Source organism: Protopterus annectens, chromosome 5.part0 (genome assembly GCF_019279795.1).
Source record: "Protopterus annectens isolate FY-2018-M chromosome 5.part0, PAN1.0, whole genome shotgun sequence".
NCBI lineage: Eukaryota > Metazoa > Chordata > Ceratodontiformes > Protopteridae > Protopterus > Protopterus annectens.
In genome coordinates this window covers 1,358,280,933-1,358,293,727 of record NC_056735.1, presented here as the reverse complement: position 1 = coordinate 1,358,293,727, position 12,795 = coordinate 1,358,280,933, and the positions used below count along the sequence as shown (strand labels likewise).

The window sequence follows — 12,795 nt, the reverse complement described above, 5'->3', positions numbered from 1 at the left end:
TGTTTTCAGTCGTCTTATGCTTTTTGTACTGATTTTTAGAATACTGAAGTGAATAAGGAAAGCCAGTGTGTGTGCCACAAGGTGAGCAATGACCTTTTCTAAGATTTAATTTTAATAAAATTCATGAAAATATTGCTAGCAAAGGAAGAGAAACACTTTTATTTTATACTTCATCTGTAATCTGGGTTGATCAGTTATTTAGAAACTGAGCAGTGGTTTTCCTCTGAAGGTCAGAGAATGAGTTAATCTCCTGTGTTATAAAAATGTAGGTCAGTTGTTTAGCATACATCTACTAGTGAGTAGTCATAGCCTATCTATAATTAACTGCAGAAGCTTTTTGCTTTGTGGCTTTAAGATGAGAAAGAAAACAAAACAAAGCAGAGAAAAAATATGTTAAATTGCAAGAGCATGGGTGAATGAATAACTGGGGCCTTTTATTTCTGCAGGGAGCCTCGGAGCATTACACTGCACAAAGGATCCACAGGCCTGGGCTTCAACATCGTTGGAGGAGAAGATGGAGAGGGAATTTTTGTCTCTTTCATTCTGGCAGGTGGGCCAGCAGACCTAAGCGGAGAGTTGCAGAGAGGAGATCAGATTATATCAGTAAGCTGTTTCTTTTCTTAATCTTTTTCCTTGTTTTAAGATAGCCCATGTTGCTTAACAGTACGCTTCATAAAAACAACTGTAATGAAGTCCTTGTTTTATACTGTGTTAGTTACAGTGGCTGTGTAACCCTAATATGATTATGCTTTTTGTAATAATAATGATGATGATGATGATGATGATGATGATAATAGTACTAGTATTGCCATAACCTGTAGTTTTGACTTGATGACATATGCCAGCTATGTTTTTGATTTGTATTAGTAGTAAGTAGATGCAAGTTCAGAGTTCAGATTTGTATTCGGTTTCTTTTTGCTTATGTGTGTTTATGTGTGTGTGTGTGTGTGTGTGTGTGTGTGTGTGTGTGTGTGTGTGTGTGTGTGTGTGTGTGTGTGTGTGTGTGTGTGTGTCTATGTGTGTGTGTGTGTGTGTGTGTATAAGTTTCTCTTTGTAATGTTTGCTTTGTTTGTGATAATAATATTTCTTGATGAATAAACACTATTCATCCGTGCAGGACTGTGTATTTGAACCAGTCAAAAATTAACCATTCGCCATCACTAATGCATTTGACTTTATGCACTGAGATGGCATATGCTTCAGTAGGTAATTCAGTCATTAGGAAAGCAATAAATCGACCTGGTCATAACACATGAAGTCAATCTGATCTGATGCAGAGAAGTTACTATTCATAGAATAAGTAATCTGTAACAACAGCAAAGGTAATTAAAGTTCTAAAATAACTGCAATACCTGACCGATTCAATGGCATGTTAGTATAAGCAACACAGCACATTTCAAATATAAAAGTGTTTCTATACTTCTTTCATAATGTTTGAGAAAACTGCCATAATATCTGATGGAAAGCACCTAAATATCTCAGAATTGTATTTATTTATTTATTTCACTTAGGTTATTATTGCTCCTCAGACTGTAGAGTATTATTCTTAGTGTAGTTGTGGATAGTGTAACATTGCCAAATGATAGAAAAGTTTTTTTTTAATCCCCATAGTGTGCCTCCTAGCTGACCACCAGGTGCTTAGACTACTCCAAGACTCCTAGAACTTGTCTTTGGAACTACCACTAAGACACCCTCAAATTGCATAGGTGGGGAGGGGAGTGGGATGTATAGCTTATCCCTTGTACAGAATACTGAGTTGGCATGACTCAGCCATCGAGGAGTTGGGAAGGGACATGGAAAATTTGGTGAGGCAGTTAGCAACACCATATAAGCTGTCATGTAGCTGTATTGTATGCTGCCTTGTATGGTGGGAATTTTGCTTCAAGCCCTGCATTACTACTGTATATGCTCACCTCACTTTTTGTCTGGGCAGGCAATGAGGGGTAGCTAGGTACATGTCCCTCCTTGGACCCCACAGGGTCACCACATCTGCCATTTTCTCCCATCACTGAGCTCTGCATCATCTCTCTGACATGTGGCTTCCATAAGATCTCCACTAGAGAAACAGCAAGCATGACCCCACCCCGGATAGGTACACATCCTCACTTCCTGTGAAATCAAGCACCCAAGCTGCTAATGAAAATTGGGCTGCCTGGGGTATAAACAGGGATTTATCCCTCTGTGACACTAGTAGTCACTGCTACCTGATACACAGATTACTGTATAATGCTACAGGCCCAGTATACTAGGCCTGGTGTGCGGTGCCAGTCTGTCATTCAAATGGAGGTGGTGTTCCACTTCTTCTCAGTGTGCATTTCATAAGTAACTTGTTTTCTTGTAATCTGGTATAATACAAGTGCAATATCCCTAAACCCATATGCTACCACCCCCCCAAAAAAATATAACCTAGCTACCCCCAATTTGTAGTATTATGATATAAGTATTTGCTTCAGTGTTTCATGTTCTATTTCTCCCTCGTCTACCATCTTGCACTCATACAGTGAATAAAAAGTCCACTCAGCTAAGCTCAACAAGGCCATTTCTGTGTTTATTTTTGATTTTTTTTTTCATTTGGGCAATTGAGTTTAGCTCAGCAAACTAAACATGTTTTTATAGGTGTGATCCAGGGAGTAAAACATATAGGCACTTCTAAAGGCATATCCTTTACACCAATGTTAGACACCTCTGCAAGGACAAAGGACAGTAATACACAAGAATTAATAATTCACACAGTGAACTAGGTCACTGTCATTGAGACACTAGAATTGTCCTGAGATGCAACAATCTTAATAACTTGTGCTTCAAATCAAAACACAGTGAACTTGCAGCCACCAAAATTTGTCAAAAGCAGCACTGATTTATTTTTTTTTTTAATTTCACATGACTTTGATTAAATAGGTTTCTGTAATCTATGCAGATGCACCCATTAGAATACATGTTAAGTATAATTAGCTGCAATTTGCCAACAGGTAGTATCACAGTTATACTACATGCACAGGAATCAGGCAATGACTATACACAGGTACCACATACATATACATTGATACAAATGGCATTGCATGCAGTCTGTGATGCTGTTAGCTCATGTTAATTGCAACTTTCAGAGACTGTAAGTCAATGTCTAAATAAAAACTATGTACTATGCATTTTGTTTATTAGTGAGACCACATTCATATTGTAGAGAAGAAATAACATGAGTGGATGAGGACTGATGACGTAACCCTAACTGAACCATTTTCTTTTCGCATTGCTCTAATTTTCATGAGGGAAGATATTCGCTGTTTCAAATGATTTGCTATTCTACACAGTCCCTGGGATTCAGAAAAGCTTACAGAGATGAGGAAGCCTTATCACGGAAGGTTTCTGGGTTTCAGTGAACGTTTCTGATTCAAAGACTGCTGTGCCACCCTGACCTTCCCATAGTGGGATCTGTAGCACAGGTAACAGTCTTGTGAGCAGAGCATATGCTAATGTAGCAATCAGAAGGGAATGACAATACTAATTAGTTATGCCTTTTCTCCCAGAAATCTTCACAAATCCTGATTTACTCAGTACAACAATTTCCCAAAAATGTTACTCTTGGAGCAAAAAGTGGTGGTGTTTACCCATTCCCATATGGGAGAACTCAAGGTACAGATAAACAGAGCTATGTAGGTGCGTGGATGTTTGTTTGTGGATATGTGTGGACATATGTTTAAGTGTGTCTGTAGGTAAACAAATGCAGCTGAGAGGAGGTGTGTGTGTGTGCGTGTGTGCGTGTGTGTGTGTGTGTGTGTGTGTGTGTGTGTGTGTGTGTGTGTGTGTGTGTGTGTGTGTGTGTGTGTGTGTGTGTGTGTGTGTTTGCGAGTGCATGCGGGCATGCACCTGTGGGTGCATGCATGCATGCATAAGTGCACACAGGCTTATGTGTGCATGGTGGGTGGGTGAACCAATACTATCACAGTGGATGGGATGCTAGGAAGAAGACTAGTGCAGTCACATCTAACAGCAAAGTTAATTTCAGCAACATGGTAATGAACTGCTAATGTTAATTCTGACAAATGATACGTGAACAAGACAAGAAAACTCATATGGGCAATGTCATACAACCTGTGAGCTATAATATCAAAGGTCTGTAAGAGTTCCTGAAACAGACTTCCTGTGACTACTCAAAATTTTGTATAAGCAAGAATGTGGTTAGACAGCCAGAACAAGGATGTTAGCATAGTTAAAAAAGTATGTGATATCCCTCTTAGCTACTTAGTTTAACACTGTATTTCATTAGTAAGTGAACTATAAATTATACAGTTACAGTTTATTTGCCAGAACAAGAACAAAGTCTATGTTGTATATATATATATATATATATATATATATATATATATATATATATATATATGTGTGTGTGTGTGTGTGTGTATATATCTATATATATATATATATATATATATATATATATATATATATATGTGTGTGTGTGTGTGTGCACGCGTGTGTGTGTGTATATATATATATATATATATATATATATATATATATATATATATATATATATAAATAGGTTCATAGGTAAATAGGTGTGTACCAGGCTAATAGCCCTGGGGCCTTTACAAGCCTAGCCCATATGATTACCCTGGCATCATGCCACCCGAACTTAGTTCCCAGTGCCTCTGTCAAGTAGAGCCACTGGAGTTATCCCCGGGGTGAACTTTGTACTTCCCATCCACTCATTAAGATTTCTCTTGAAGAGGGAAAGTGAGGTGCTGTGTTTGACATGTATGGGAAGTCTATTCCATAGCATGGGCAGTCTCCGGGTTATGAACCTGTCCCTACAGCACGTTCTGTTGATTCTGGTAATGAGGTGAGGTCTCTGTAGCATGTGATGTGGAGGGATTGGTATTTCTTTAGATGTAGCATTTCTAACAGGGCTGGGACAGACATGGCTTTGTAAGTCAAGCAGAGATTGCCTCTAAGTAGCCGATATGAGACAGAATAGTTGGAGTTTTTGAGTCTGTCCATAAAGAACATGTGTTTAAGGAATAGTATCCTCTTTATGAGGTACTTTCGCAGCCTCTCCAGTTGTTGCAGGTGTATAGTGAGGTACATGCCAAATGGGGCATTGTACTCGATGATTGCCCTAATTTGGGAAGAGTAGAGGGAGACAATGACCTCTTTCTTCCTGGATGCAAAACTATTAATAATGAGATGTGCCACATAGAAGGACTTTCTAACCCCAATGGCAATGTGGTGGTCAAAAGAGAGGTTACTGTCAAACTGTGTTCCCAGATCTCTCATAACGCCTTCTGTGTTCAGTGCACTACCATCGATGTGGTAATTCATGGGAACTGGGTTTTTTCCAAAGGGGATGGCGACACATTTTTTGGCACTGAGCTTAAGGCCATGGTTCTGACACCAGTTGTTGGTCTCAGTGAGGCCTTTCTGTAGGATTTCAACATCACTTGGGGAGTTAATAATGGCTCTCAACTTGCAATCGTCTGCAAACTTTGTCAGCCAGAGTCCCTTTATGTTGGCTTGGACTTTTGAGAAGATACCAAACAGGAGATGACCCAGGACCAACCTCTGTGGGACTCCACACATGACTGGTTGGCCGTCTGACTTGGAGTCAGCTACTTTCACACTGTGAGTTCTATCTGTGAGCCAGTTTGCAACCCAACTAGTGATATAGGGGTTGATGCCTAGCTTAGTGAGTTTTTCTATGATTCCTGAGTGGGGAATAGTATCAAAGGCTTTGGCCAGATCAAACTAGGCTGTATAAACCACCTTGCCTTTATCCACAGCTCTGCTGACTGACTCAAAGAAGTTGACCAAGTTGAGCAGGCATGATCTACCCTTCACAAAACCAAACTGTGTGGGATCCAGAGTTTGGAGATTACCTATATCCTTGTTTATTAAGTCCATGATGATGCATTCCATAACTTTCCATATTAGACTTGTCATTCATTAGGGACAAAGCCTGAGGTGAGGCTGTGTTTGAACAGAGCACACAGGTGAGGTGCCAGTTCACTCTGTAGTTCATGTAGAACACAGCCAGACATATTATCAGATCCCATAGAAGCTGTATTATTGGCCTTAGACAGTGCTGTTTTAACCTGTGCAGCAGTAATACGGAGTGTCTGGAAATCTACTGGCATTGTGATTGGTCCTTTGGGGGGAGAGAGAGAGAGGGGTAAAGTTGGTACTGAATCTGTCGGCCAGTATATTGACAATATCTGTAGGCTTGGTATAGGCGATACCATTGTGCAGTAGCTCAGAGCAAATCTGGGTATTGCAGTGGAGATTCTTTACATAACTATAGAAGGCCTTGTGGTTGTCTTTACTATCTTCTGCAATTCTGTTTTCATACCTAGCTTTAGAGGATTTGATGAGGGATCTCAACCTTTTGTTGAGGCTGATAAGGAGTTTTTCCAGTCTTGGGACTTCACCTTATTCTACACCAGTTTCCTCCTTCTGTTGTAGAGTTTGTTTATAGCAGGGGACCACCAGATTGGCTTCTCTTTTTGGAGGAGACCGTCTTGGTTCTATTGGGTATGGCGAGATCCATGCATTTGTGTATGTGTTCGTACAGCGCATTGGTGTATGATTCGGTGGTCATGCAACTATTCTCCATTTGCATGGGTGCCGTGAAGTTAGCTACCTCTGTTTTTAGGAGCCCAAAGTTAGCTTTGGTGAAGTTTTTCATGGTGGTTACCATTGTGGGTGCGGTGCGGTGGGAGGGTTTTGGATTTCAAAGGTGATTAGTTTGTGGTCAGATCTAACCAGGGAGGAGTTGACTATTGGTGTAGAGCAATGGTCACTATGTTAGTAATGACCAGGTCAAGGATGTTGCTCTCTCTAGTGGTGGTAAGAATGAGCCAGTCCAGGACATTGGAATGAATGAATTCCAGGAAATGTTGGGCAAGTATATTGGTACATGAGTAGTTTTCTCAGTTAATGGAGGGGTATTTGAAGTCTCCCAGTATGAGAGTGTTAGGTTGGACCCTAGTATTCTCTAGGGTGCTTAGGAACGTGGAGAGCAAATCTTAGGACATGGTTGGGGACCTATAACAGGCTACCACCTGAATCGCTGTCTTACCCAATGTTAGCTGCACTTGAAGTATCTCTGATGTGTTATGCCAGGCTACCAGTCTGAAGGTGTGCGCTTCCTTTATGAATATGGAAACACCACCGCCTTTGGAGCTTCAGTCCAAGTTCTGATGCCGAAAGGTGTGGAATGACTTATAGCCTGGTAGTGCATGGGTGCTTTCTGCTGCTTTGAACCAGGTCTCTGTTACACCACAAATATCAATGTTCTCCATTTTAAGGAGTGCTTTGAGTGAGTGCATTTTGTGAATTAGACCTCTAGCATTGAGCAGCATGACCCTCAGATTGCATTTGTGTGTAGCTGTTACAGTGGTAATTTGGTCTTTGGTACACCACCTAAAAAAGGCACTATAGGGGTGGCAAGAGCTTTGGCTAGAATCTGGAAGCCCTGGGGTGACAGATGCAGGCAATCTCTGGCAAAGCATCAAGGTCTGTCAATCATGTCATCCCAGGCAGACAGGTACTGGATCCCCTTAGAATGACACCAGAAACATAGCCAATTGTTGAAATCAACCATTTTCTGCTTGTACTGTGGTATAATTCTGGGTGATGGTAGGATGCTGCTCAGGGCTAGGGTCATACCCACCTGGGCTACATAATCCGAGACCTCTTCCATGTCTCTTTTCATGTAGTCCAGGAAGGTACATCTCAGGTCATTCACACCCACATGTACAATGACAGAGTCATATTTGTATCTGTTGTTGAGGAACCCGAGTGCATGTGTTATGTGACAGATCCTGGCACCTGACAGGCAGCTGTCTGATGCTTTCTCCTTATTCAATCTAGTTAGTGGGACACTACTGTGCCTCACTATCAAGTCACCCTATGACTAGTGTGCTGGACATGCTGTTTCGCCTTAGGGACTTTGGTTGAGTGGCACACTGTTTAGGAGAGTTATGTGTCTCATGATTAGTGTTGTGTTGTGGTGGTCGAGTGCATTTCTACCTTGGAGATCTCTGCTTTTTGGGTAGATTTTTATTGAGATCCTCTGCAAAGGTGGGTGTATGGTTTGTGTTTTTATATGAAGGCAGTGCTGGTGTGTGTCCTGGAGGGGTATGTGTTCCATGTGGTGTGGTGCAAGTGTTGACCTTCTCCTCTTGACCAGCTATTCCAATCTTGGCTGGAGAGTGCGTGGCTTCCAGTTTGGAAATATAAGTGCATTTCTCGCAAGTCTGATTGTTGGGAGGTAAGAGGAGAGGGTTGTCGGTGAACATGAGGCAGTTGCTACATTGCCTCAGGATGCCCAAGTTCACCAGGTTAATAGGAGAAAGCACAGCAAACTGACCTTTAGACATGCCTAGAGGGGTAGGCATTAATAATAAAGACATGCCTGGAGAGGTGGGCATTAATAATAAGTACTGGAGCTGTTTCCTTGTAGAACATTTAGTGCTGGTAGCACTTTTGTATACTACAATAATTGCTACAAGAAGTCTGGTATGGTAAAGTGTTAGACTAATAAGCTAGTAAAAGTGCAGAAGAGAAGAGAAGAGAACTAGCAGATCTAAGGAAAATAATGAAGAACAGACTTTGGCACCTCTCAAAAGCTTACAAACAGTCCTGGATACAGCAAATCTGTATCTGGACTAGACTAGTTACAAGGAAGGTGGAAAACAAGCAGAAATGCAAGCCTTTATACCAGAAAGTTGAAAGAGATGGAAAAACTGCCCAAATGGCCAATAAACTACAAATTCTGGGCCAGAAACCACTCATCTTGTGGTAGATAGGCTAACTAGTGCTTACCACCCCCACTGATAAGCTAGAAGGCTTCCCTCCCACACAGAATGGCTTGGGGGGCTCAGAAGCTTACAAACAGTCCTGGATACAGCAAATCTGTATCTGGACTAGACTAGTTGTAGGAAATGTGGAAAATAAGTGCAAATGCAGGCTTTTAAACCAGAAAGTTGAAAGAGATATATATGTGAGGCATGATTTTGCATATAATGGCAAAGCATTCTGGGTAAACAGAAATCATGTTATTTCTTAGGATTTGAACATTTATTTATGATTGTGGTTCCAGTACTGTAGTGGTTCCTATAGTTAGTATCAAAATAAGCCACTTTACTTGCAGTATTTCATAGGTAATAAATCTTTCTGGCTATCTTTTACTTAATGTTTATAGGTTTGTAGGTTCATAGACAAGTACTAGGATAGTACTGCAGGCCTTTTTAAGTCTAGTCAAGTTCCCTTTTTGTGCTTGAATTAACCTATCCCATGTGGTTAGAGATTGTCCTTACCCATCACATGTTTGATAGTTATATTTTACCCCTAATGAGAAAAGCTGGGATCATACCATAGATAATTTGATGGAACCCATGTATGGGACAAAGCCCTTAAGTGCTGCCTGTGTCCATTAGTAGTAAGCAGGCAGTTCTGGAGCAGATTTTTTGTTTCTCGTGTATAGATGGAAATTTTACTTCAATATGGTCAGAGATGATCTTTGTTTTATGTGGATGGGAAGTCTGTTCCAGAGCAGCGGTATCCTCTGCAAGACATACCTGTCCCTCCAAACAGTTCTGCTGACGTTGCAGATTTAGATTCCAAGAGTGAGTATTTATAATGCCATCTGACTTGCTGATGTGCACCAAATCCATCAGTAATGGGTCAGAAGATGCCTTATATACCAGGCACAGGTCACCTGTTAGCAGTCTGAAGGATACTGCGTATAATGAAAGGGCTTTAAGTCAGTCAATGTAGGACATGTTGTTTAGGCCTTGTATCCTTTTAGTAAAGTATCTCTATGGGCAAGGGAGCCGCAGGATTTTTTGCAGGGGGGTGCAAACTCAGAGCCCCACCCACAACGCCCCAACCCCTCCACCCACATAGCCCCACCCCCTTCACCAACAAAGCCCCACCCCCTCCACTCATGCAGCCCCCTCCCCCACGCAGCCATTACAGGGTCCCATTACTTGGCTATTTCTCCCCAGTTGCCATAAACACTGTCAAAATTCTTAGTGTGCATACTGTTTTATGCTTTACTTCTACAATGATTACAGATATCTGGATTTAATTAGGAATCTGTGATAAGTTGTTTTACATACCACCATGTACATTGCAACTAACTCATGGGAACTTTCAGCTGGCAGCCCTTTTGAATTCTGATCAAGAAGGCTTGGCTGTTCAGTTCTCTATACTGGAATAATTTCTCATTCATTGCTAATAATCATTTTATTTACTTGGGTACTAACAGAGTTTTACTTACCTACCATAAAGACAAGGTATTTGTTTTACCTCAAAATACTTCCCCTTGTTTTATTTATTTATTTGTAAGTGACTTAGAAATAACTACTGGGGAATAGTGTTCATTAGCTCAGTATTTTTCATGTAGGACACTAAACTGAGTCCCATGAGCCTGTTCAGATTATACAGATTTAAACATATTAGTTTATAACACTAGTGTTCTTTGGCTTCCAAGATTAGCTTTCAGTAACACAAGTTGCTGTTTAAATAAAAGCTGGCATTATTGTGCTCTGAATGCACGACACATTATAGCTGTATTTAACTTAAACTGTGTGCATTCACTAAATTATGTATATCTTTTAATTAATGCATAATCAAGCATTTCTTCATAATCCCAACATTGACATAGTTGCAAATCATCACTTCATCTTTTTATAGATAATTCCAGTAGCCCTAATATATGCACATTATTAATTATTTTTTCAAGATTAGTTTTACTGAGTGGGCAAGGGAAATTCTGGGTGTTTTCTGATTTTGTGTGGTTGACCCTTAGTTATATGAAACTGGGTCTGCATTATCACTGATGTGAACAACTTCATTATATGCTTAACTAAAAGCTTTAGACCTTTTTTCTTGACACAGCCATTACAGTATCCCTCCTGTTACTGTGATAAACAAGAGTAGCCATGCGTAAGAAGTGTACATATTTATACATATGATTATGAACATGATTATAATACATACAGATTGTATTAATTATAATATAAAATAATGTAATTATATCCCTTCTATAATACAGCACCACTTGTTAGACTGTGTTTTAAATTTATAGTTTTGAATGTTTTTCCAGCAAGCAATGAAACAAAACATATGAACCAATAATGACAAACTGCCCGATTCAAAACATTTCAACCATAACAGGCCACTTAAACTTCTGTCATTTATTGTTTAATTATCCATTTAATCCAAATCCAGGTGTACTTAAGAACATATTACTTAGGCACTAGTACAACAATAACAGTTAAAATCAATTAACAATTACAACGTACACAAAATGCTTATAGAGTATGTAGAACACAGAAAATGCATGAAAATATGAGACATCTAGATTCCAAAACAAAAAAAATGTCATAAAGATATACCTTAATACACTGCTTAAAGAACAGATAGTACAGAAGAACCTACATTACCCTGGCAGGTGTTCCCAAAGATAAGGGCATTGAAGGCAAATAAACATTCATCAGAAGAATCTAACTGAACTCTTGGAAACTTCAGAAGACCAAGTGTGAAACACTGTATATTATAAAAGCTGGCTGATACCAGTTAAGAAGTGCCTTACCATAAGTGGTGACTAGATTTTGACTAGCAGCCCTGGTAGGGGAGGAGCCAGGCAAGAGGCTGTGGAGAGAAGGAGCATCGGTCACTTGCATCTCCAAGATGGTGGAGAAAGGCTGCATGCAGTGGAGGGAGGTCACACTGAGCAGTGTTAGTTTCCTGGTGTAGTCCTGGAAATTCACTGCTCCTTCCTTTAGTGAGAGGTAGGGATGCTTGGAGAAGATGCCCATTGCAGACATGAGGGGACATCATCTACTGTCATCTCATTGAGTGTCCCTCTCTTATGTCTTGCTGGGTATAACAGCACTTCTTGGCTGACCGTCTCTCTGTTGAAAGGGAACAAACTGTCCATAGAGGAGGCTGGTAATCAACAAACAGTGGGAGCAAAGAGTGCCAAGAAAAACAAAACTGCTTATCTTAATGATTACATGTTATAATGCATCTTAAACTTGTCTTTTTTAGCAATCTGGATACTTTGACTACTAATGACCGCATACCCCTCTATAATGACCCAGATTTCATGGAAGCATCCCAGAGTTCATCTCTGAGGATTACAGTCAATACAGACAATAATGCCAGACTTTTGATCTTCATAATTTTTATTGATATGAAAATGTATGTTGATGCAAAACCTGTTGTTTTATTAACCTTTTTAAGTGAATTACTCATTTCAAAAATGCCCCTAAGTTTGGGACTTTGTGCCTTCATTCATTTTTGCTTTGCCCACAATTCTTGATCTAAGAAAGTTCAGTGGTACGAATGGATGGTTTTCCTGTAAGTACAAATTAACTCACTAAACTAAATACATAACAGATTTTTATAGACCTATTATTCAGATGTATTAAAGAAAATGTGTTGACTTATTAAGTGGTCATTATTATTTTTCTTTGTCTTTTATTTGAAAACAAAGGTGATAAACTACCAGAAAAGAAAATAATTGAGTCTTCATAGAGCAGACATAAGCAGCCAGTTTGGAATCTGGGTGCCTGGTTTTCAGAAATGTTTCAAGAGAATGAAATATTTCAGTGAGCCAATTGCCTCAGTTTGAAGAGTCTAGCAACAGTGCCTAATATCTGAACATGTTTTCAGCAAACATTCACTAAGACCCTGGGTCTTGTTTCAAATAAATATATTAAAGACAATCTGAACAGACTCCTAATGGATATGGGAAATAATCACATGTTATTCCTGCCCCTGTTGGAG

General features: G+C 39.9%; 1 protein-coding gene across 9 annotated transcripts in view; it reads left to right on the top strand.

The window, feature by feature from the left end:
• The window catches only part of DLG2 (discs large MAGUK scaffold protein 2), a 4,792,098-nt gene that overhangs the window by 3,057,089 nt on the left and 1,722,214 nt on the right, over nucleotides 1-12,795 (top strand). For all 9 annotated transcript variants that reach the window (XM_044071159.1, XM_044071154.1, XM_044071155.1 and 6 more), the window contains one exon: nucleotides 447-603. In XM_044071159.1, coding sequence (XP_043927094.1) covers nucleotides 447-603 — 157 coding nt within the window. The remainder of the gene's footprint in view (nucleotides 1-446; nucleotides 604-12,795) is intronic.